The 23873-nt window shown below is 36.6% G+C and overlaps 3 protein-coding genes across 6 annotated transcripts; all 3 read right to left on the minus strand.

Moving 5' to 3' along the window:
• Window positions 1-653: 653 nt before the first annotated feature.
• LOC147874141 (DNA-directed RNA polymerase III subunit RPC10-like) lies at window positions 654-1555 on the minus strand. The gene has a single exon (XM_087346944.1). The coding sequence runs from the start codon at window positions 1553-1555 to the stop codon at window positions 1229-1231; it is 327 nt and encodes a 108-aa protein (XP_087203070.1). The 3' UTR covers window positions 654-1228.
• A 394-nt stretch (window positions 1556-1949) lies between these two features.
• Window positions 1950-9743, minus strand: LOC147874142 (rab-like protein 3). Of its 3 annotated transcripts, none has more exons than XM_087346926.1 (5): window positions 9568-9743; window positions 7274-7483; window positions 5619-5770; window positions 4541-4654; window positions 1950-2123 (listed from the first exon to the last, which is right to left on the minus strand). In XM_087346926.1, exons 1-5 carry the CDS (start codon window positions 9668-9670, stop codon window positions 1950-1952), a joined length of 753 nt encoding a protein of 250 aa, XP_087203052.1. In that variant the 5' UTR covers window positions 9671-9743. The 3 variants fall into 3 exon arrangements, with proteins under 3 accessions (XP_087203052.1, XP_087203053.1, XP_087203054.1); XM_087346927.1 differs by lacking the exon at window positions 9568-9743 and adding an exon at window positions 9236-9561; XM_087346928.1 differs by lacking the exon at window positions 9568-9743 and adding an exon at window positions 9096-9559.
• On the minus strand, window positions 7308-23284 carry LOC110835623 (uncharacterized). Of its 2 annotated transcripts, none has more exons than XM_022076015.2 (8): window positions 22490-23284; window positions 21919-22044; window positions 18947-19114; window positions 17334-17441; window positions 15673-15822; window positions 12425-13024; window positions 11468-11610; window positions 7308-7442 (listed from the first exon to the last, which is right to left on the minus strand). In XM_022076015.2, the coding sequence occupies exons 1-7, from the start codon at window positions 22496-22498 to the stop codon at window positions 11515-11517; spliced, it is 1257 nt and encodes a 418-aa protein (XP_021931707.2). In that variant the 5' UTR covers window positions 22499-23284; the 3' UTR covers window positions 7308-7442; window positions 11468-11514. The 2 variants fall into 2 exon arrangements, with proteins under 2 accessions (XP_021931707.2, XP_021931708.2); XM_022076016.2 differs by lacking the exon at window positions 7308-7442 and adding an exon at window positions 10305-10434.
• Between the last annotated feature and the right edge of the window lie 589 nt (window positions 23285-23873).

Below are 23873 nucleotides of genomic sequence, written 5' to 3' on the forward strand. Positions count from 1 at the left end.
GCCCAGAAATTGGTCTTTTGATATGATTTCATCACAACTGGTTCAGCATTGACATAAAAAGGTACACTGCCATGAGTGGCCAGATATGCTCTGAAACACTGGAAACTCACAGCACACTCACGACACCTTGCTAAGAAGGGGGTTTTGTCTAGTCAACAGTCTACAGAAGACTAACACAAACTGCCCAAGCTTAAGACAATTTCTCTTGACGATTTACCACCACATGGTATTGAACTCATAGCTCCTGCAGTAATGCACCAGGCTAAGTAGATGGACAAGTTTCTTCACTGCATTAAGTATGACTGTTTAGAAGTCAATTTATACTAACCACAAGAGAGGACAGATTACTTAGAGATTTCAATGTTTGCCCCTTTGCTGTATAATAAGAGTCTGGATTTAAAATCCTAATCCAACTGCTGCTTTGGCAAATTATCCAAGTTTTGTTAAGTCTCTTTTGAAACACAGCATCATAAATTAATTTTACAAGATGCTACATTGGCTTTCTGCAGGCATTTATGATAATTAAATTAAGAATTAGAGGTCCTACCATTCTTTTTATGATAACAGTGGAATAAAAAATAATGTGGTAGAAGCTCTAGGAAAACAAGGAGTTAACAAGCAACACCAATGAGTAAAATTGGACTCAAGAGATATTCAGAAAATCTAGAATATTTTAATGTTCTCTGATGTTCTAGAGATGTTTTACAATTTCCTTACATCCATTGACCCAAAGCATTAGAAACAATGACTTTCAACATGCAAAGCAACATAAAGAAAACATGAAGGCAGTAAATAATTCAGCTGAGGGAGTAGTGGTTGTACAAGATTTCAGTTGTTTCATTCCCAAAAAATGAAGAAAATTAAGAACTAATTCAAGTTGTCTCAGAGCACCAGAAGAAATTTCCTGATGCTAAAATATGTTTATCACTTCAATGAAGACCGAAGACTACATTACATATGCCAACATGTGGAACAATTTCTGATGATCCATTATTTGTATATACTTAAATTTTTGTACAAATAATGAATCAGTACATTTCAGAAGAATTTTGTTCAATGAAAGCAAAATTTAAAATGCAATGTTACTTTGCAGATTATAAAAAGACTATAGGGTACCATGAAGGAAAATCAAAATATGGATCATCAAGACTACCTTAAATTACACAATTATGGCAATCCATGTGATAAAGATAAAATATCAAAACCTTAATTTTCACTATCAACTGCACTACTCACGCCAGTGATGACCACACTGGTGATTACAACATTTATAAAAAATTGTCATTGGTTCATCAGCTGAACGTGTTTGAATCTGCATAAAGTAAGCTCTTGGGTAGAAACATTTGGGGCACCTTTCTTCAGTGGAATCAACATTGTCCCAAGCAGCAGCACCACCTAACACATCATCAACCTCCTTCAGTCTTGGATAAACCCGTGTGCTCATACGACGAGAAATATTATACACATAAGGACAGGTGCTGCAAGCAAACCTCAAACAGTTAGGGCCTTCTTCAACGCCAAGAACATTGGCACAAGTTGGACAGAACATCAACATTATGAAAGATAAAACAAAATAAAACCGGCTATAAATGTCACTTACTGAAACTGCAGAAATGCTCAATACTGTTCTATGAACTTCAAAGAAATGTAAATATTAAAACCTTAAAATACTGTCCTTAAAATTATCATAAAATGTATTACTTCTGTTTACAAGCCTTGTCTCCAGAATTCCATATTACATAGCATCTGAATATTTAACAAGACATGATATTAATGTTAATAAAAGTACATTTCAAAACAAATGCAATATATGATATGTAATTACTAATTCAATCTGTAAGAAATAAATACATAGAATTATTGAACAAGTCTCCCAGGTAAGGAAATGCAGTATATTTATAAAATGGAACACAGAAGTCAAATATCGAGCACCACAAACATTTAACTATTCAATCATTGTGATAGAACTTTGAATTCAGCGAAGCAAATATTCGCCTTTTATCTGAAAACGGGATGATACCATCACGACCGTGGTATCTTCTTTCAATGACTTTGTCAAAGAAGCGACTTAATTTAACGGCCGAACTTGATCCAGCTGCCAATGAACGGACTTGTCGGCAATCCTACAAGAAAAAACAAAATGTTTGCTTCTTAAACATAAATTAACTGTTCTTTATGTATCTACGAAAAAAAATTAATAATTATAAGCAATACAGACAAGATGGAATGTGACAAAAATACAGGTCTTGCTCAATACTTCATACTAGGGTTTCACAATACAGCAAAGAATTATACAAGACATAGATCTGGCTTGGACCCCAAAAATGATTTGGCACTTCTGAAAGGAATAACATAATCCTACGATAGGGCCACAATTATATCAGGATATTGAAAAATCAAAGGTAATGAGGATAGCACCGAGAGCAGAACCATTGAACGTTGTAATTGGAAACCAACAGATGGAGAATGTGGAGCATTTCAAGTACTTGGGAAGCATAGTCACGACGGACGCTCTGTGCACCAAGGAAGTAAAAGCAAGGATAGCCATGGCCAAGGCAGCTTTCGTCAAGAAGAGGATACTTCTCACTAGCAAGTTCAGCTTGGAGATGAAGAAGAAACTAGTGAAGTGTTACGTATGGAGCAGAGACTTGGACACTCAGGAAGAAGGAACAGAAATACCTGGAGAGTTTTGAAATGTGGTGTTGGAGAAGAATAGAGACAATCAGGTGGACGGATCGAGTGACCAACGAAGAAGTATTGAGGAGAGTCAACGAGCAAAGAAGCATTCTGCAGGCGATTACACGAAGGAAAGCTAACTGGCTGGGACATATTATGAGAAGGAATGGATTAATGAGTGATATCATCGAAGGCCAGGTTGAAGGAAAGAGAGGACTAGGAAGAAGATTGATACAGCTAACCGACAACCTTAAACAAGGAAAGAAGATGACGTTCCAGGAATTAAAGCGAGAAGCCGAGAATAGGGACAACTGGAGAGCTCTTTTTGGGCAGAGCAATGGACCTGTCGTAAGACAGAACACTTAATAATAATAATAATCATAATTATTCTTTGCCAGTAAAATAAACTGAACATATTTCATTCCCAGAAAGAATAACGTTAATCCAGGTTGTACTTCCAATTAGATTATAGGGTATGAAGAAAGTGTTACTACATCCACAGTGAAAGTAAAAAATACAACACTGGAAGAATGCAGTCCATACCAATGTACACAGCATCCACATGCATTCATTCTTGCTTTTACCCCAGGGTTTGCCCCAATGGGGATATTTCTGCCTGCTGTACTATCCAGTATAATAAATACATGACAGGTGTAGATATGGCAGATCAATGGCTCACTTCTTCCTCAGTTCTGAGAAAAACTGTAAAGTGTTTAACATGGTGCTGTATCTTGAAAACTGTACACTGTTCAATGCATTCTTATCTACAAAAGGTTTGACACAAAACAAACAATAAGGTTTAGGAAATTCCTGTATGAGATAGCAAAGTCTTGGATATCAAAAACAAACAACTCAGCTGAGTTCAGTTCTGACAAATTTCAGACTGCAGAGAAACAACCTATTCTGGTAAACATAGGCCAAACAAAAAACAACTGTTGCTACACAGGGAAAGAAATATCCTGCAAGACAGTGTAACGTTTGTGTTGCTAAAACAAGTGCACTCAGTGAAGCAAGACACAGTATGTTGTAATCAGGGGTCCTCAACCCACTGCCCACAGATATGCTTTGTACAGCCCACACACAATTCTTGTAATAGTGTGTTACCCTGCTTGACAAGAAATTGTTACATGATGTAAGAAAACATGTCTTGTTAATATCATGAGTATTTTGCAATAACTATCACTGTGAGTATCTGTTCAGCTTAATGAAGAATGTCAAATCAAGAATTAGGACATATTTTATTGATGAACACTTGGAGGATGCATGCGAACCACAGTACCACAAATTAAATTTGATGCTGAAACATTTCTCAAGTAAAAGCAGCATCAAATATCTCACTGATGATTGATTTTGTTAGTCAAAATCATTGAGTAATGTGAACCTGTGTGTAATAGTAAGTTAGAAGTATTGTTAATAAACTGGTACAAAGTTTCAATAAATTATGTTCAATTATAACCTAACAGCACACAAGTCGATAAGCAGGGGTGAATGCAGCCCTAGGTCTGGAAAAGGCTGAGGACCCCTGCTGTAAATTCTGTGTTGCTCCACTTTGTATTCTTGTTCTGAGATGTACCACTCAGTGATACAAACAATATTGTTAGTGCTAGGCTAAGAAGCTTCACATATAACTTCGAAAAATAAGCAAAATCTACTTGACAGAACATTTAAATGCTTGTAAAATGTCCAGGAACTATTTAATAAGAGGGACGCATTAGTCAGCAATGTGTCAAATCAAATGTGTCTGAAATTAAAAAATCTTTGTGCCCCTTGAGATTCCATTACTATAAGCAGGTTTTACTATAATTAATTAGTGTATCAGAATAATAGATAAACCTAAAAGAAGTAGAAAAGTCAGGTGCTTTACCAGAAAAATTTCATCTGCACTGCACTCTTCAGCAATTGTAGATGATCTTCGATGAGAATGTGTCCTTACTTCTTCTGACAGGTCAAGCTTTGTCCCAATAACAAGAATTGGAATCTGAACACACAAATAAGTTGCAAGTTTTCTGTTCATACACTCATAGACACACAAACTTTGAAATCATTAACATTTCACAGTCTGAAACAAAATCAAAATTATTATTAATTACGCTATTGTATCCATCAATCCAATGGCACTACAGTCCAAGTTTGGGCCTTGGCCTCCTCCCATGTGGGAGGTTTCTTTGCCTTTGAAATGTGCATTTACGAGTAGTGAATGACAAGCCCACTGCCTCTGCACAATTTCTACTCAGTTCTAATTTGTCTGCTAGAGTCATCTAGTAGAGAATCAGGAGAAACATGGGTGAGAAATGGCTGCTGAAGTTTGCTTATGAAACATCTTGTTCATGCACGTAAGGTTCTTTAACATGACGTACATCTACAACATGGGAAAATCGGCTTTACTCCCCCTATGAAGAAGTTGTGCTACGAAATTTTATCAGCCTTAAAATCCATCAACCTTGGCCGGGATTCAGCCTGCAAACCTTGGGTCCAGTGGCAAGCACACTAACCACTAGTCCACCCAGGGCTACTATGCTATTGTATAGCGCACTATTATCAATCACATGCTTTAGCAACAGACTGTGAATGTGTGGCAGGTCTTTATATTGATTATTCTACAGTTTGTAACACACATAAAATTAATCACAAGGAAAAATTTTAACTTCAAAACTTGAGAGCATTACTTATGATTTCAAAAATACCCATCCATTTTTGACTCATACACACATATGTTCACATTTAAAAAGAGGAGGCACACAGAAGAATTCAAAATGAATAACACACAGACACATAATGGTTGCAAATAATAACCTTGCTGAGTATCCAGATAGTAAGCAAACAACTGTGTCTACACATGTGGTAAGAATGTTTATTTATGAAATATTTCCACATCTGCATACATGTAAAATGCTTCCTGCAAAGTTGTATCATGTCCACAAAGAACATGACATTCATATTACCTGTGTCAATCCCACAAATTGTTCAGGATCAAAGTCATCAAAATTTGTCTGTCGTGATTTTGAACTTCCGTCCTTATTGATGACTTCAGCTAGCCACTTCTGCAGATTCTGCTGAGACTTCCGATTTGTAAGATCATGGACTAAAATGATACCTGCAAAGTAAGAGAATCATTCATGAAGAACAAGGAAGATCCACATGTTTTGAAATTTCAGTCCTTTCTTGGTAAAATGACAAGCACATCAGCACTGACAGGGCCATCATTCTAGGAGGAAGAAAAAGCATGACTGCTTAACATGCTTATAGGTCATTTCACACATCAAATCACTTGAGCTCACAACTAGATCCCTCTGGATTTTAATTCAATTTGGTTTTTGTAGACCCTCTGGAAGAATGTGAAAATGACAAACTGTAGCCCTCCATGCTTTGTAATTTTCTTCAGGAACTCAAAGTGACAAAGAAATAGAATTTTTGGCATAACACAAAGCAAAAATTGCTGTAACTCTGCACCTAATTAGCCAGTCAAGTAGGTATGACATGCTAATATGTAAGGTACTAGCTGTACTATATTAGGTTATGACGCACTGCTGCATCCTCCCTATGTGCATCACCGCAGATATAGCATGCTGACACATTATGCACAAACTCCATTTTAGTGGGTATGATGTCTATGCACATGTTGCAAGTGTCTAGCTTCCATGATAAATTAGTAAATACTTTCAAACAAGAAGCTTTATACAGATTTCATGTGACCACCATATTGTAATTTTATATTGTACAAAAAATTATTTGAACAAAAGCTGCATACTCTTTGAAGATCCATCACAACATAAAATGTCTGATTTAACAAGAAATGACAGTAGTGTAGCTCCAAACTCAAGTTTAAAGTTGCCATGTTGGTGTTACTGAAATGACAGGGATTTATAAAATACAAGAGTGGAGTGGCCTCTAATGGAATGATATTTATATTAAGTTTCATGATAATTCATCTTCTACTTAAACACATATTGCAGGGGAAGTCAGATACAAATCTATCTCATCATCATAAGGAGTTAGGCCACTTGTTGACCTGTTCCACCCCATCGTCCCCTATATAATTAAAAAATTAACCTTATTATGAAATGTTTTACCTTTCACCCTCTCTGGAAAGAGAACCTGTTTGCGACATATGTTCATACCTGGGACTGTAAGCGTCAGTGGTCAAAAACATGTAAGTTACGTAACTAAAAATAGCACGAAACTCTTGTAATCTGTTGAATATAAGGTATCTTCACAATGTTGTGACCAGCTGAGTTAAGTAATTTGCAATAATTTCTTAGGTTATTTGATGATGTTATTTTAATTGTTGATTTTACATATATCAAGATATGAAGATAAACACATCTACCAGGAAAGACTGAAGAAAATCACAGAGTATGAAAGTGAAGATAGCTGGTAATGCAGCAAAATTCACATTCTGTATACTGAAAACACAATTATAAAGGGTTACTTCCACATCAGTGTCATTGATAGTTTGTGTTTGGATTACAATAAAGTGCAAAGTCAGTGACCGAATATGTGGTGACCATATTACAGTTATTCCTCATAAGGCTCCACTCCATAAAATTCATGATACCTAAGGATATGTACTGATTATAATCCTATACAAACATCTCACCATGAGTTGGATTGTAGAAAACAGAACGAGTATTCCTGTGACTGCTGCTTCCACCAATGTCCCAGAGTTCAACAAAATATGTCTTCTGATCAGGTGTTCCTTCCTTGTATTCATGAAGTTTAACTTCCACTGAACATCCAACTGTCCATGACGGATTGCTAATAGGTTGCTGATGACATATCAAATAAGTAAGTGATGATTTACCAACACCTAATGTTAAAAAACAGTAATAAAGAAGTAGAACACGAAAAGTAAACATGAAATACATAAGGACTATAAACAAACTATACACATCAGACCTCGAAATGAACAGGGAGGCCCATCCTTAATTCCACAAACTCCTCCGCATGTAACTATAACATTTGACCTTTATTACATAATGAACAAGGTATCCCAAATATTACACAAAGGCACAGATTATTTGCACCATTCAATAGAAGCAGTGGAAAACAGTATAGACTTCAGGTCGTTATTAGAGACACAGTTTGCAAGAACATTCTTCACTACAATAAAAAAGATTATCATTTAACTTTATGAAAACTGGTTGTTAATTTAAATTATTTGATCATTGTGTTGAGGCATGTATAATTTACTATCATCTATTATAAGGAAATCTTAATTGTTTATACATTTAAACATATATTTTCATAACTCCAGTGAAAAGTCCACACTGTTTAAATTTTTATCTAATAATAGTCTTCTGTTGGTATTAGGTAAGTTTCAGCTTCTAAAAATATAATTCAATTCTGAAGGGTTTTGACGACGGTAGTTTACACTTAAAATTATTTGTTGTCAGGACTTTTTCCATCGTCACCCCTTTAAAATCACGACGTTTTGGAGGCTGGTTCTGTCTCCGTCTTCAGGTGCTCCTCCTGTACTTGTGTAGAGGGTCACTTTCCAGACATCTGGATTTCCATACTCTTTTATTTAATCGTTACTTTGGGGGACCTCATATCTTGCATCTTGAGCTTCTTTGGCAGTTTGCTTGCTCTCTTTATCACTCAAGTCCAGTCCCTTACTGTCAGTGTGGAAAGTTGTGGGTTATGTATATCAATTGTTCAGAGTTGCAGGCACTCCGGCTATCTCTGTCATCAATATTTTATTTAATTTGTCCACTTTTGTATTCACTGTGTACACTCTGTATTAGACTGTGAATGAAGAACACTACCTGAATCATACAAAATTTGTGAATTTATTACAAAGGTATGCAACAAAGTGGTCAAAGCAGTCCCAAGCTTCTATCTTCTAGACTCGTATAAATAAAAGTCAGCTACACCTTACTGATTTTGTAAACCGAAAATTATATTCTGTGAATATACATATAACAATACTTTAAAAAGTAAAGTTATTTTAACCTAATTATACACAGAAGCAGACACTTGAAATACATCTTGTAATAAGTCTATGCCATGTGCTGTGCCATAGCTCAAGCAGATAGTCACCAGCTTTTCACCACAGTACCACAGAGGTCCACATTTTTGGGGTAGCTTTCTCTCAGAATTGTCTGAATTTGCCATCAATAGTATTCCAACACTGTTCTACATTCATTCATGTGTATGAGGGATTCACAGTGAGCTCGTTAGCATCCCATTTCTACAGAGACAATCTCAGCTCATTGCAATAAAAAATACAGAATATTTTTATACTACTTACAGGATCAGACAAACAAAATAATTGTAAAATTACTTTCTTAGATTTCCCCCAGAAATGATATGCTTAAGATGTCTATTAAAATACATTAGATTCTGTTTTGTATTTCGAACTGCATTTAACCTTACATTTATCAGTAAGCTTAAACTAACAACGTATTTCTATAACACACCCGAATCTCCGACAACAATAACTTTCACTTTATCAAATCCAGCCATTAAATATGTATGCAATTACTAAATTTTCACACAAAACAAGTAATTCTTGGCATTAACTTATATACAACGACACATTAAACAAACGTGGTATTACCTACGGACCAAGTATAATACCAACTGTCAAAACATTCAAAGCAAAGATTATCTGAAGCGTGTATTCCTTGGAACATGGTAGTTGGTGGGTTAACTATAGGGACTGCAGCAGGGGAAAATAACGAGCATCAAAGAGCCTTCAACAAGCAGTTGGAATTTGAAAAGCAAAATAATTGGAACACAAATAAAAAGAAAACCGTAATTATACTGTTCAGAAAGGGGGGGGAAGAACTACAGTTTTTACAGAAGTTGTCAGCTCTATTATCTTGGCATCACGTACACACAAAGAATAGAGCGACTGCAGACATTAGAGTAATGCATAACACAAATTACCCAAATCTACTCTCACTAAACACAGCAATGGAGCTCTCTTAAGGCCTGTACGCACTAGGGCACATGTTGCGATACAAGTTGAGCGACTTGTATCAGGGGACATGTCGTGTAGCCGCCTCTCAACCGATAACCGGGCACATGATTTTTGTCGCGGCACATTAAGCGACTTTGTGCCGCGACATCTGTGCCCTAGTGCGTACAGGTCTTTACGCCGATCCTCACTTACGGCCTGGAACTAATAATGGAACACCAGAGCCTCTGTGATTTCACATTAGAAATCACCAAAACCACCTCATCCTTCAGAAAAACAGATGAAACGTTTGCCCCATTTTCACATAAATTAATGCCACGTAAATGCCCACTACTATTATTATTATAAAAACAATATTAATATGCACTGGCCCTTGTAATAAACTGACGTATTTTGCTAGTGCTTCTTCCCGGTTGTGATACTGTGTACTACAATGACACTGTACTTCTGCTGCCTGCCGACCGGCACAATGGCTGTCAGCAAGAATTGTTGGGTGTGCAAGAAACCCTTCCATGGTAAACAGAAATTTATTGCATGTAGTGAAGCCTATAGCCACGGTGGTCTAGCGGTTAGAACGCTGGCCTTGTAATCCTGGGGGTCTCGGGTTCGATTCCCGGCGGTGCCCGAATTTATAACTTGTGTTGGGCAAGGCCATGGTCTAGGAATCACGGAGTTTTCCTCCGGGGGCTTCCCCGGTTTCTCCGTGGCATCCCAACAATTACTCCATTCACACACAGAAGAAGGCAATGGCAAACCACTTCTGGATCATCTGCCAAGAACGTATATGAACAGGTCCCAGTCCTAGAAAAGGATGGAAGGATCCTGTTCATATGGACCTGTCGTCAGAGAGAACACTAAATAAATAACAGTGAAGCCTATGGTTCAATATTTCATCTTTCCTGCCTTAGAATGTGTGACACTGAACATTCGTTTCTTATGGTGGAAGGTCAGTTTACATATAAATGTGTATCATGTATTGTGGCTAATTGTGTTACTAGAGCTGAAAATAAATAAAGATGAAGCTTGAGATCTGATCCTACTTCAGCGAATCATGTAAAGGATATTTCTCAGATAGGGAACTTTTCTTTCAGACACCGATTCACTTAGCTTCCTGCTTGAGATGGTGCGGCTCAATGGAGTAGCACTTATCTTGTTCAAATGGGCAATAAAACCTCGGACAATCCTACACCACTGACTGTTGCAGAAATTGAAAACACTCCATGCAAGAAACATTACCTCTGCTTGTAATGTGTGAAAGGTTCTTAGCAAGAACTACTGCTTGAATTCTTTTATCCGGTAGCCCCTAAATTAAATAAGCCATTCATAACTGACATTATCAATTTCAAAACACCGCATGTTTCCAATCAGGTAGTGTCTTATACAACACCGTCTTTAAAATCTGAAATCAAATGGTGAAATATGCATCACGCGGCACCGATCTTATTTGGCTTGTCCCACATTAAACGAGCATAAAAGAGTTGAGTCCATTTAGTAGCTTAATGCATTTCCAACAATGCCTTAGCAACAGTCCAATCATCAGCATTCTTCAGAACAAGTAATTTGCCTTCACCTTGCCGACTACGTCTGCATACTTTTTCGTAGAATAATTTAAAGTTTTCAGGGTTTATTAACCCAAATATGCTTTGACATTTTTGCAAAACCCCATCAGTTTGACTGCATTATTGAACCCAAGCTCTTTGTCAGCATCATTTTGGACACACAGTGGTGGACAGGGAGGAAGAGTTAGCAAGAGTGAACTACCCTGGTCTCCTTCCAACCTGTCATCTCCACTGATGGTTGTCTTCATGCCTCACTTGCTTGTTAACTAAGGTCAACAAGTCCATTTGCAACACAGGGTCCAATACCAACCTTCAGCTGGCTCAACCGTGTAAAGTCAATGGCAGCGATTCAGCACCTCAGCCAGATCGGCCCCTCTGGGCCGCCATCCTGGAACAGTGTCTCCTTCTCGGAACTGCTATGGTACTGATGCTATCTGGAAAGGCTCTCCAGCTCTGTGGGCAGTCTCATTTTATTTGTATATATTCTACAATTTTCCTTCTTTCCTACACTTTCATTTCCAAATTTTTATCCCTTCCTACTATCATTCTACACATAGCAATCTGCTGCCCACTGGCACGTTTCTCCTAGCTTTCCCTCCCCCCTTTGGCCAGGCTGGGGTCCCTCCTCCCACTGGATCCCTTGCTCTGTTTGTTTTAACTACAACCATATCACCCTCTCCCACTGGTCTGGCAAAGACTTTCCTTGTCTGACTTGCTCCAGCATAAGATGGAACATTCCAGAAGATGGCTATATTCACATACATCAACATGTGAATCTGAGATCTCACCCCCATAATGTTATGACTGTCATACTAAGAAAGTTATATTTCATAAAGACCAAATGAAATGGTAATGGTACCTTCAGAACAGTGCTTGTGAGAAGAGCGAGTTTAAACTGGCAAAGCATTAGCAGATGCTTGTAATTTTCTAAACAACATTCCCTTACTTAGGAAGATGACTTTCTGTACTATGTATATGCACATACCATGTTACTCCAAACCTAGCATATACTTCTGTACACACCACATGTGCATAGGTTGATTTTCATTCAGTTTCTGATAGAAAATTATTGTACACATGACTAGATTCAGAATGCTCTCCTCAATATGCGCAGTAATGTTTCTCAGCCAATGGAAAGATTTATCAAACACATTATAGGAATGTGTACACTCCACACATGTAAGCAGTGAAAATTCTTCTGGTCACTATGATTACAGAATCATTTATTACATCCCACAGCATACTAATTATGTACACGTTGATGTACCTTCATATTACTCAGCTGACTGAATGATTTATTACACACATCACAGGAATACGGACGCTCTCCACTATGTACTCGCTCATGTGTCTTCAGATGACCCCTCCGAATGAATGATTTATTGCACACATCACAGGAAAATGGATGCTCTCCACTATGTATGCGCAGATGTGTTTTCAGATGACTTCGCTCACTGAATGATTTCCTACATATATCACAGAAATATGGCCGATCCCCACTATGTGTGCGTTGATGTCTTTTCAGGTTACTCAGTTGACTAAATGACTTTTTACAAACATTGCAGGAATATGGACGCTCCCCGCTATGTATGCGTAGATGTGTTTTCAGATGACCCCTTTCAGTGAACGATTTATTACATATATCACAGGAATATGGTCGCTCTCCACTATGTATGCGTTGATGAGTCTTTAGATGACCTCTCTCAATGAATGCTTTATTACAGACATCACAGGAAAATGGACGCTCTCCACTGTGTATACGGTGATGTGCCTTCAGATGACTCCTCTCAGTAAAAGACTTATTGCAAACATGACAGGAATATGGACACTTCTCACCATTTGTTAGTAGAAGTTCATTCAATGTGTTCTAGTAACAAAAAAGAAAAATAATATGAAAAATCTTGATACGAAGAAGAATGGATTTAAAGTCAGTTATTACTGTATTACAAGAATTATGTTCTCTACCACATCTCATTACATGACTGGTATGTCAAGAAAAAATGCAGCAAGAATCTTAAGCCTTTATGTTTATATAACACAGTTCATTCAAAATGACATATGGAAGATATTTTGAGTCCTTGTATTGAAACTTGTCTCCTATTTGATACCTTACTCAAATCTTGAATGGTGAGTGATGGTAAGGCATTTGGCTAATTCAGCTCTACACTGCAGGATGTCAATTTGTGAATAGACTCGTTTGTTGATGGGATAGCATGATGTTATAAATTTGCTAGTTTATTTAGTTCCTCGTTACTTAAGGTAAAGCTTACTTTCTTCTCAGGATCGTAATTCAACACACATCAACCAGATGTGAGAGATTAAGGTGTTTTGTCTCCAATATTCTGGAGTTCTAATAATTACATTAAATGAACAGACAACTATTTTAGAACCATTTTAACCAACATGTAGTGTTGATTGTAAGGTCTCTATAAACTCTAACATCTGCACCCAAACCAAAGCCAGTTAACGTCATACTTGCTACCATGAGAACCTTGAATAATATTTTAACCTTTCTTAAAATTACAATAAGTAAATGCACACAAATTACATTCTGTGTATAGATATAAGAATTTTACGTCTCATATTGATTGTTCTGATAAACCACCCTCCAATCGTCGAAGTTAACTACAATGTTTTTAGTTTCACTATGATGATCAGTAAACAAAGTGAACCTACCATAACAGAACCCCAAGTTCATCTTACTGACAACATTATTCTTTTGCATTATCCCACCACCTGAAAGTATCTATTTATCTTGTTGTATCATCCTTACCAAGTCTCCCCTGATACATGAATCTCAAGCTCTTGGACAAATAAATTACAGTATAATATAGAAGTAATGGGACAGTTATACACAGCACTCGACAGTACACCAAACCATTAAACACATGCAAATGTCAATCTAAATTATGATGTGGTTACAAATGAACAGACTGCAAATATCACAACAAAAAAGACAAAAAGAAAGCGTACAGAACATGAGGCCATAACTCACGCCTTGCAAGTAAACAGGCACACCTTTTGTCAAAAATTCAATTCAAGAAAAGAGTTAAAATGTACTTCAGCGTAACAATACAAAACCTCCTTCAGTGTCATCAGGAAGGAGGAAGTCATACTCACAAACCTCTGGATTAGTCACATGTACCTGACAGGGTCATTTACAGCATGATAAGCCTATGCCTGTCTGAAAAACTGTGGTGTCCAGCTTACTGTGACACATCTTGGTGGACTGACAACATGCACAGCCAACCTTCCAAAGGCAATATATTTTATAACTAACATTCTTAATTCAGTTTTATACTGGTGTAATTTTAAACAACGCACATTAGATTATGTCTGAACAAAATACAATAACAGACAGCCCTGACTAATCACCTCCCTCTCTCTGTGGCTCTACAGTCCTTGAAGAACCTTAGCCTCCTCACATATGGGAGGTTTCTTAATCTATTTAGACATTTGGTAGGACTCTTTCGATGAGTGACAGCCAATCACAAGGCCTCTACCTATGCTGTAAAATACTGGTGTAACCATTCATGCTAAGGAACCAACTACACTCCTCTCATTCTCAAATGTAACTAAAAGAAGAAAGATAATAAATAAATGAAGAGTTAAAATGCTTCCAAAGCCATTACAGACACAGTGATTAAAATAGTCCCCTCACTGGGAATTCTGATTGCCACGTCATAAGCAAACATGCTACCAACAGGCATCTCCTTTTATCACACTCACAAAGTAACAATTAAGAAAGAGGAAAATAAAAGTTTATTAAAAAAGAAGGTGGGGTGCTAACACCGAATAATTTGACAAGGAAGTCACAAGAGGGTCCAATGCCACACTACAAAACAAGAACCAAATAGAAGGGTTTCAACAGACTGGTTTGTCTTATAAGTATGTGGTTTAATGAGGCAGCACAGATTTAATAGTAACTATGTCCACCACAAATGTAATAACAACCAATCAACTGAAGTTGGAAACAGAGAAATTGTCATGTATTATCAAATATACTTCATGAAATGGACAATGTCTAAACATTTGTATAATCAATCATCCACTCTCACAAATCTTTACTACTCTCCTACAGTACGAATACAAACTGTACCAAAGTCACAAAAGAAATCAATGAAAATCTTAAAACATTTATACACTCTGCAAATTGTACAAGAAATTCAATGCCAGGATGCAGTAAAAGAGAGAGAGAGGAAGAGAGGTGGGCACACTATATAAGGCTTCTCTTGTTCTAATGTTCACCTGAAAGAATTTTTAATTATGTCAATATTTCACTGCATGCGTCTTTTAATTGACTTATGACAAAATGGAAGTGTTATTCCATAAACTGTTCAAAAAAATAATTAAATTGTTCAAATGTTTTGGATACTGATCTCCAAAATCTGTTCATAAAATTGGAGATGTTTGAAGTGGGCAGACAGACAGACAGAAGGACAGTGAAATAACAACAGCCAACTCTGTATACCTGTACAATGTGCCTAACTATGGGAGCAAAGACATACAACTCACCTCATTTTCTTCCTTTATTACTGGAAATGTTAACAGAGGATCCTCTGCCTGTTCTATATCTGTGACTTCCTCAACTTTTACATCATGATAAGATGTCGGTTGTGTCTCACTATATGATCCAGGCACAGCTTTCACTAAATCCACGCAGTTCTGTAAAACCACCATACTTGTATTAATCATGACTATGCTCTCTCACTATATGAAATAGGCTACACTATCATTACAACCATTTTAAACTGCAGCAAACTGTTATGAGCTGTTTACAGATATTTTTTTCCATAACACCTATCAAAATCATTATGAGAAAAAGCATATGTAAACACAAGTTTTGCTTGAGAATTTCAATTCCATGCAACATTTACTTAAAGATTCAAAAAATTCAGTCATTTTAATTCACTGAGTAAAATGACATGTACCCTGAATCATTCAGCAGTTAGAAGTATTCATATACTTTGGGAAAAGAAAGAACAAGCATATAAACAAAATAAAATCAAAACAAAAATAAATGCATGCAAAACTTGAGTCAGAAAATTTTATTTCTTTGCTGCTTTCCAAAAACAAAACTAACTTCATATAGCAGAGTGCTTTCTGAAAAGCTAATATTTGCTCAGCTAGTCAAGAAATTCCTTGCCTTTTACAGAATCAAGAGGTTCATAGATACGGTATTCGCAGTGCCTGCCACTGGTCTTTAAACTAAATCCTATCTATCCAGTCCACACTCTCATATTCCATTCCATTTAAATCTCTTTTAACACTACCTTCCATCTATGCCTAGGTCTCCATTTTGTCTCATCCCCTCATTTTTCTAACTAAAATTCTGTATGCATTTCTCATCTCTCCCATGCCTTGCTCATTTCACATTCGTTATCGCATCACGCCCAATCTATGCTTTACCCATGGATACCCATTGGATAGGAGTCTAGGTGAGCCCCAGACTTGGTTTGGACACAGGCGCTACAAGAAAAATCCTTCATCCATCCAGTGGATCAAATCCTGGTTGTTTAGACAGCAGTCAGTCACTATGCAGACTGAGATACCCCAATTACTTTGATAAAGGGTACAAATCACACAGGTCATCATTATGTAATCTCCTCCATCATCCAGTTCCTTCCCTCCAAGGTCCTCAAAACGTCGGTGATTGATCACCAACTAACACGGCTGATAGCCCGAGAAGACTTTATTAATTAATAAATGATATTCGAAAACATTCCTTAAAATTCTTACCCTTGTAAATATTTTTTCACAGCACAATTCTTCTTCTTGTTTAACACATACATACATTCAAACTACTTATTTACTACTGTTATGAGTACAGAGTTGACCTTGAATCTACAATATGCCTGTAAGAGGCCCAGTTCCTTCAGTGACATGTTACTCTGCAGAACACACAAGATATCAGCTAGTAAATAGAGATGACAAATACATAGCACACTATCAAATTCAGAACATGCAATTTGATCCTGTTCACAAAGCACGGTACACCACAGGAGCACAGCGGAGCCATTATAAAGCTATAACATCATTGTTATTTGACAACTGTTTCACAAAAGAATGTTCTGTTCAAGCTATGTGAACATTCTCTGAACTGGATATTTCTGTACGTGTAGTAGAAACACACACATGAACAACAACTACAGAGATCATCTGAAATCAAGGCTCACCTCAGAAAATGTTGATGGTATGGAAACCTCATCAGCTTTCATACCAATGGAATCTTCTTCACTCAAAACATCCACATAATTTTCTACTTTTATTATATCAACTTTCCGCTGCAAAAATCAAATAACAATATTGTCAGAATATACATATCTTATGCAACAAATACATATCCAGAACAAGAGACGGAATGTACAACAGCTGAATCCACACTGGAACTTCTAGAAATCTAAAGTCATAAATGCAAGGCTCCAGAAATATAACTGATACCTAATTCATCTTCACATAAGATATTCTGAAAGATAAGAAATGTGGCAACATAATGTGCTGAAAAGAAAACTCATGAGCTTGGTGTTTTTAAGCAAGAAATTAACATCTTTGTGTGGCAACATCATGGCATAAAGCCTGTTAAAACATTTTCTTATGTTGGTCGACACAAGATTCATCTTGTTAACTACAGCAAATGGAACAGATTCGAGAGGTTTGGCATAGATAACTTCAATGCAACACAAGACTCAATAAAGGTTTCCTAAATATGGAATTAAAGGAGTTTTAATAAGGTTGCAGGTGGAATGGGGAAACTTAGTGGAACACATTATTGATACAGGAAATTATTCCAACAGAGCAGGAATAGTCACATAGTTTAGAAGGCAGTTGACAGGCACTTGGACCTCATGCCTCAGGAAGGAGTCAGAGAACATTGAAAATACTCTTGGTCTTCAAGAATAGTTATGATTAAGAAACCACAAGGACATTTCCAAATTTGCTTGGACTTTCAGAAACTGAACTGATGGATTCATATCCTTCTCCATACATCAAGTCTACTAAACACACTGAGAAACAATAAGCACATTAATAATTCAGATTCAAAGAATGGGTTTGGTAGATTTTGCTTCAGGTGAGTAGCAAGGAAAGGACTGCATTCACCTTCCCAGGATGCAACTGTTTCAACTGGACATTATGCCTTATGGGTTGCATAATGCCCCTGTAACAATCTGACATACATTAGATAAGGCAGTGTTTTACGATGATGTAGTGGTTGTGTAAACTCAGTTTTCTGAACATTAAGAATTGTTAAGGAAGGTTTCTGACAAATTGCAACATGCAGGTCTCTGGATGAATTATGATGTCTTACTTTTATTGACTTGAGTAAGGATATTTAAGACACACAGTGACATATGTAAGGGCTGTCATATATCTCAGTAAAGGAAAGGTGGTAGTAAACAATCCTCCTCACATGAACTTCAAATAGCTGCGATCATTAAAAGGTTTGATTTCATGGAAGTCACAAGTTAACAGAATAGTTTTTAATACATGAGTTGGTTAGCTTGTTACTGAATATGGAGACATTATGTTCCTATGAAATTTTCGTATCTACCTGTACGTCCATATGACATTACTACCCAGGTGACTTAACATCAACAACTCTGTCCCACTGTATGAATACAAAAACTACAGAATAAGATAATAACACTTTCAAACATATACAGATTTTGCAAACTGTCTAACAAATTAAATGGCAAAATGAAGTATCCAAACAGAGTTCACTGGAAAGAATTGGCAATATTGCATATTTGTTAAATATGCCTAACAATGGACATACAAACATAAAAGTTACCTCATGTTCCACCTTCATTTCTGGAAATGTTATTAACAGAGGATCCTCCTCTTGAATATCTGTGTCCCTCTCAACTTTTATACTAAATATCTGACTTCCATCACAAGATGATGTTGGACATGCCTCAGTACATGAACCAGGCACAACTTTCAGTAAATACATACAGTTCTGTAAAACCACCACACTCTCATGAATCATGACTATCTTATCTCATTACATCTGTTATGTACTAAACGAAAATTATAACAGCTGCTAGTTCATATTTTCTGATTCTTTGTAGTGCAGATAACGTATGGCCATAACTTTGTAGTGGTGGGTCCGTCTAGTTCCCTCAAGTTCGTTCCAGTGTAAAAGTCCTCCACAGAGAGTCGTTCCTCAGTTCCACACAACTCCAGGATCTCATTTGCACTACAATAATGTCACTTGTAATTACTGGCAGAATTTACAAGCGGAAGAGAATTTTTTAACAAGAACTTGTAAATTCTAATTCATACATTTGTTAAATATGATCCTTACGTTTCAGAAATATTACCAGTAGTTTATAGTTAATTTCGCTAAAAAGTCGTTTGTGTGTGTGTGTGTTTTGGGGGGGGGGGGTAATCAGTTACCAAGCTCCTGAGTTGTATCTGAAATGGATTTAGTACAATCGAAATGTTACTGTAAATAATTATGCTGGAAAAAATGCACTGGTAGCTTTTTTTCACTCACAATCTTCATCTCTTTCCTCAGTACTAATATCTGCCTAGGTCCATATGCAACTTTCTGCCCCACACATTAATAAGAGCATATAATAACTTTTAAGTAGGCACATTTTCACTATCTTAGGCATTTCCCATTTTCTGACTGTCTTAGCTATTCATATAGTTTTCCTGAATTTTTATTCTTTTTGTACTTCTTCAACACTTCCATTTTCACTTGTTTTATTTCATGATTATTGTTATCTTTCCCATTCACCCAGTCTTTCAGCTCATTTTAACAACACAGTCATCTAAATTAACTTTTAATCTAATATCTTCATACACAGTAACAATATTTGGGAATTTCTTGTCTAAGGTGCTTTCATATAGTTTTCGTGCAACTGACATGTGCATAAACTTATTTTTGGTACTCCACTGTCATTTCTTTCTGTTACTCTACTTATTATATTTTACATAACCTAAGATGGCTGTCTTCTGGGTCATTGCTCTGTGCAGATTGGTAAACTTTTACCAACATTTCATAACCTCAAATCCTACTTGCATGACCTTGTTTATAAAGGCACAGGAGATAAAACACTTAAAGGTGTCTAGCCTTCCACAACACTATTTCATATCTGACACAAATATTCTTTATTGCAAAGATGGTCGTCTTCTGGGTTGTTGCGCTGTGTGGTCTGGCAGACGTTTACCGGCATTTCAGAGGTCCATGCTGCCTCCATCATCAGGGCGATGAGTAAGCCGTGTGACCAGTTGGTTTCGCACGGCTTACTCATCACCCTGATGATACAGACAGCCGCCACGAAAACCTCAAATCCTGTATACTTTTCTCTTGTCTACTCACTTTTGAATCATGATTCTCTGGTATATTTCTACAGAATGGCTAACAAATGTAATCTCTCAGTAATTTTTGCAAACTTTCCATCAATTTTTTTTAACTGTGATGATCAGACCTTCTCTCCAGTTCTCAAGCACTCTTTTCTTCCACATACTTCTCAAACCTACGTAAAGACTCTGGAGAAACTGCTGACAAATATAAATAAATTCATCATGAAATAAACCAGAATATATGCATGCAAAATACAAGGTTAGAGAAATTTATTTCCTCACTGTTTCTCAAAACTGAACCAACTCCACACAACAAGAATGCATATTGGGAAGCTACTAGTGACTCGCTTGGTCAATAAATTCCAGCCTTTTATGCAGCCCAAAGGTTCAAGGGGCATAGTGTTCACACAGCATGCTACTGGTCCCTACCCTGAGACATACCTACCCAGCTGACACCTTCATATACCAAGTTCTTAATCAATACTTTAAGATTATGCTCCCAACAACACCTAGGTCTTCAAGTGCCCTTCTTCTTTCACTTTTCAAACTAAAATTCTGTGTGTATTTCTCATTTATCTCATACAGCCTCTATGTGCTGCTTCCTCATCCTTTATCACCCCAGTAACATCTGATCAAAAGTACAAATGATAAAATTCATCATTATGCAATCTCATGCAGCCTCTGTTAATTCCTCCCTCTTTGATATCAAATGGCCATTTCACACACACACATACAAACCAACCACATTACTATTAGAATATTATTAGTTATCTGAACATTATTATTTTAATAGTGATATGAATACAGTTAATCATCATAAAGAATGTTAAGGACCAATGCTTGGGATAGTCCCATTTCACTTGTAACAGCAAAGTTCTTGTTCGACGGTAGCAACTATGGCGTCTTCAGTGGATCCTCGGTCACATCAGAACCCTGAAGATTGGGACAGAGTTTGCTCCTGAAATGTCAGTTTACTACGGTAACCAGTTAACTCAGCTGATTGCCTGAGAAGATTTTATTGATACTACAAGATAAGCTTTGTGCGTAGCTGTGTACAAATAGCATCATCACTGCATAGTACATTGCCCCACCTGACAGTGATATGTATCTCAAATACTAAATATAACATAACATTCTTTGTTTAACATTTGCTGTGTATATTTAAAAGAATCATACTACAGAGAGCTTGTGCATGAATTATTTCACCATACATACATTACTGAATTCAGACCATTATCCTGTTCACAATGGACTGGATCTTAAACACAAAGACATCAGAGCTAAATTATAAAGTTGCAAACAGTAATGTTATGCTATAATTTTTTCAAATGAAAAAAGTTCTCCCCACACAAATTAAACTACTGTGAAAATTCTCTGAATTCATTTTTATATAAATAACCTGAATTACAAAAGCCCACACAACAAAAATAATATGAAATGAAGGCTCACCTCTGGTTCAGCCTTTTTTGAGGAAAATGGTGATGGTATGCACACCTCATCACTCTTCAAGTCAATAGGAACTTCTTCACTCAGAATATCCACATCATTGTCCACTTTGAAAATAGTAATGCTCTTCTGTAAAATAAGAAATACAATATAACAATATTGCACAATAACACTTCATTGGCATCAAATACATATGCAAAACAAAACACAATATTTATATTCTGTGCAACAACAATTACGCACTTAAAATTGTCCGAGTCCAAAACCAGGTGCGATGTAAGCATATAGCTGGAATCATAATTCAGCTATTCATAGTGTCCTTATATTTGACCATATGTTGCTTTTCTCTACCCTCCATTAATCAAAGTTATGTCAGATGTCTAGTAACGTTTAACAAATATGGATTTAAATTTTCTCATGCAACCTCATGGCTGCTATAGAATATGACTTTAATGTTTTAAAGTGCAGAGAATCGTTCGATAAACTGCAGTGTATTTATTGAAGTTTTTAATCTTCAAACAAAATGTTGAGTACGAAAGATGAGTCAGTTTCCCCATAAACTGAAATTTCATACCTTTTCCATTTTAGTACCATGTTTTTATTCGTTCTTTGAAATATTTGAAAACAGGTAGGTTAGGATGACAAAACGTTTTAACACGTTATGCCATGGCGTTGCGGTAATAAATCAGATTACTTCATTCAGAAAAAAGTCACAACAGATGAAGGTTCGGTTTAGCTGGTTCTGAAACGTGAACTTCTTGTTTCTTCTCTTAAAATTCTTTGTCAGCTCACTGATAAACATTCCTTGTTATGAAAGTTGTCATACGAATTACTTGTAATCCATACAGTAAAAGTGGCATAAGCAATGCCAACATGTGCCGTTTTTGAACTGAAAACATTATTTCACACTAATCATTAGTACACATATATGGAAAGCTACTCTAAACACAATATTCTGTCATCTCTTGAACACACATCGGAGCGTGATAACGTAATTGTCACAATAACCTACTAAACATGCATTGACCGCTCAGGAAATACAACTCCCCGCCTTTGAGTGAACTCTGCCATCTATGCCACCTTAGAATTTGTACTTTATTTAAAGACAATTTTCAAGTATCTCAGACAACAGAGCATAAAATGACAGGATGATAGTGAATAATGGATTGGAAAGGAGGTGGAAAGAAACGGTCGTAGCGTAAGTTAAGGTACTACCCCGGCATTTGCCTGGAGGGACTGAGAAAAACCACGACACACCTCAGTAAATTAGCCGGTAGTCACACGGGAAATAAGCCGTATGAATGTGAGGAGTGTGGTCACGAGTTTTCTTAAATATCTACTATAAATAAACACATGAGAACGCACACGGGAGAGAAGTCGTTTGAATGTGAGGAGTGTGGTCACAAGTTTGCTAGAAAATCTACTTTAAATACACGCATGAGAAGTCACACAGGAGAGAAGTCGTTTGAATGTGAGGAGTGTGGTCACACTTTGCTCGTAGATCTAATTTAAATACGCATATAAGAATTCACACGGGAGAGAAGCCTTATGAATGTGAGGAGCGTGGTCACCAGTTTGCTAAAAAATCTATTTTAAATACACATATGACAATACAAACTTGAGAGAAGCCATAAGAATGTGAGGAGTGTAGTCACAAGTTCTTAGAACATGGGATTTGAAATTCCATACGAGAACTCACAAGGGTGAGAAGCTGTATGTATGTGAGGCGTGCAGTCACAAGTTTCCTCAATGATCTCTTTTAATACACACATAGAATCACACACAAGAAGTTATATGAATAGAAGAATAGTTATCAAAAATTTCTATCAGATATCTGTTATGAATACACAGCATAATAATGCTTATTGCAGAAAAGATTGTGTAAGAAGCATTATAACAAGTGTTTACATATTGAATTGAATATGACAGAAAAGAAATAACACCAGGATTGAAGTTAA

Source organism: Zootermopsis nevadensis, unplaced genomic scaffold (genome assembly GCF_977971745.1).
Source record: "Zootermopsis nevadensis isolate Lab colony 2312 unplaced genomic scaffold, Znev_1.0 Znev_ptg000011l, whole genome shotgun sequence".
Lineage (NCBI taxonomy): Eukaryota > Metazoa > Arthropoda > Insecta > Blattodea > Termopsidae > Zootermopsis > Zootermopsis nevadensis.

Excerpts from the sequence above, each read along its gene's own strand:
- LOC147874141 (XM_087346944.1), bottom strand. The coding sequence starts at position 1,555 with ATGTTGATGTTCTGTCCAACTTGTGCCAATGTTCTTGGCGTTGAAGAA.
- LOC147874142 (XM_087346926.1), bottom strand. The coding sequence starts at position 9,670 with ATGTCCCCTGATACAAGTCGCTCAACTTGTATCGCAACATGTGCCCTA. Across the intron at positions 7,484-9,567 it reads TTTAGTGAGAGTAGATTTGG|GTGTTGGTAAATCATCACTT; the intron begins GTAATTTGTGTT and ends TTTTAACATTAG. Across the intron at positions 4,655-5,618 it reads AATTTGTGGGATTGACACAG|ATTCCAATTCTTGTTATTGG; the intron begins GTAATATGAATG and ends TTGTGTGTTCAG.
- LOC110835623 (XM_022076015.2), bottom strand. Across the intron at positions 15,823-17,333 it reads TACCATCAACATTTTCTGAG|AACTGCGTGGATTTAGTGAA; the intron begins GTGAGCCTTGAT and ends GTGGTTTTACAG. Across the intron at positions 11,611-12,424 it reads GTCAGCTGAGTAATATGAAG|AGCTGGAGAGCCTTTCCAGA; the intron begins GTACATCAACGT and ends GACTGCCCACAG.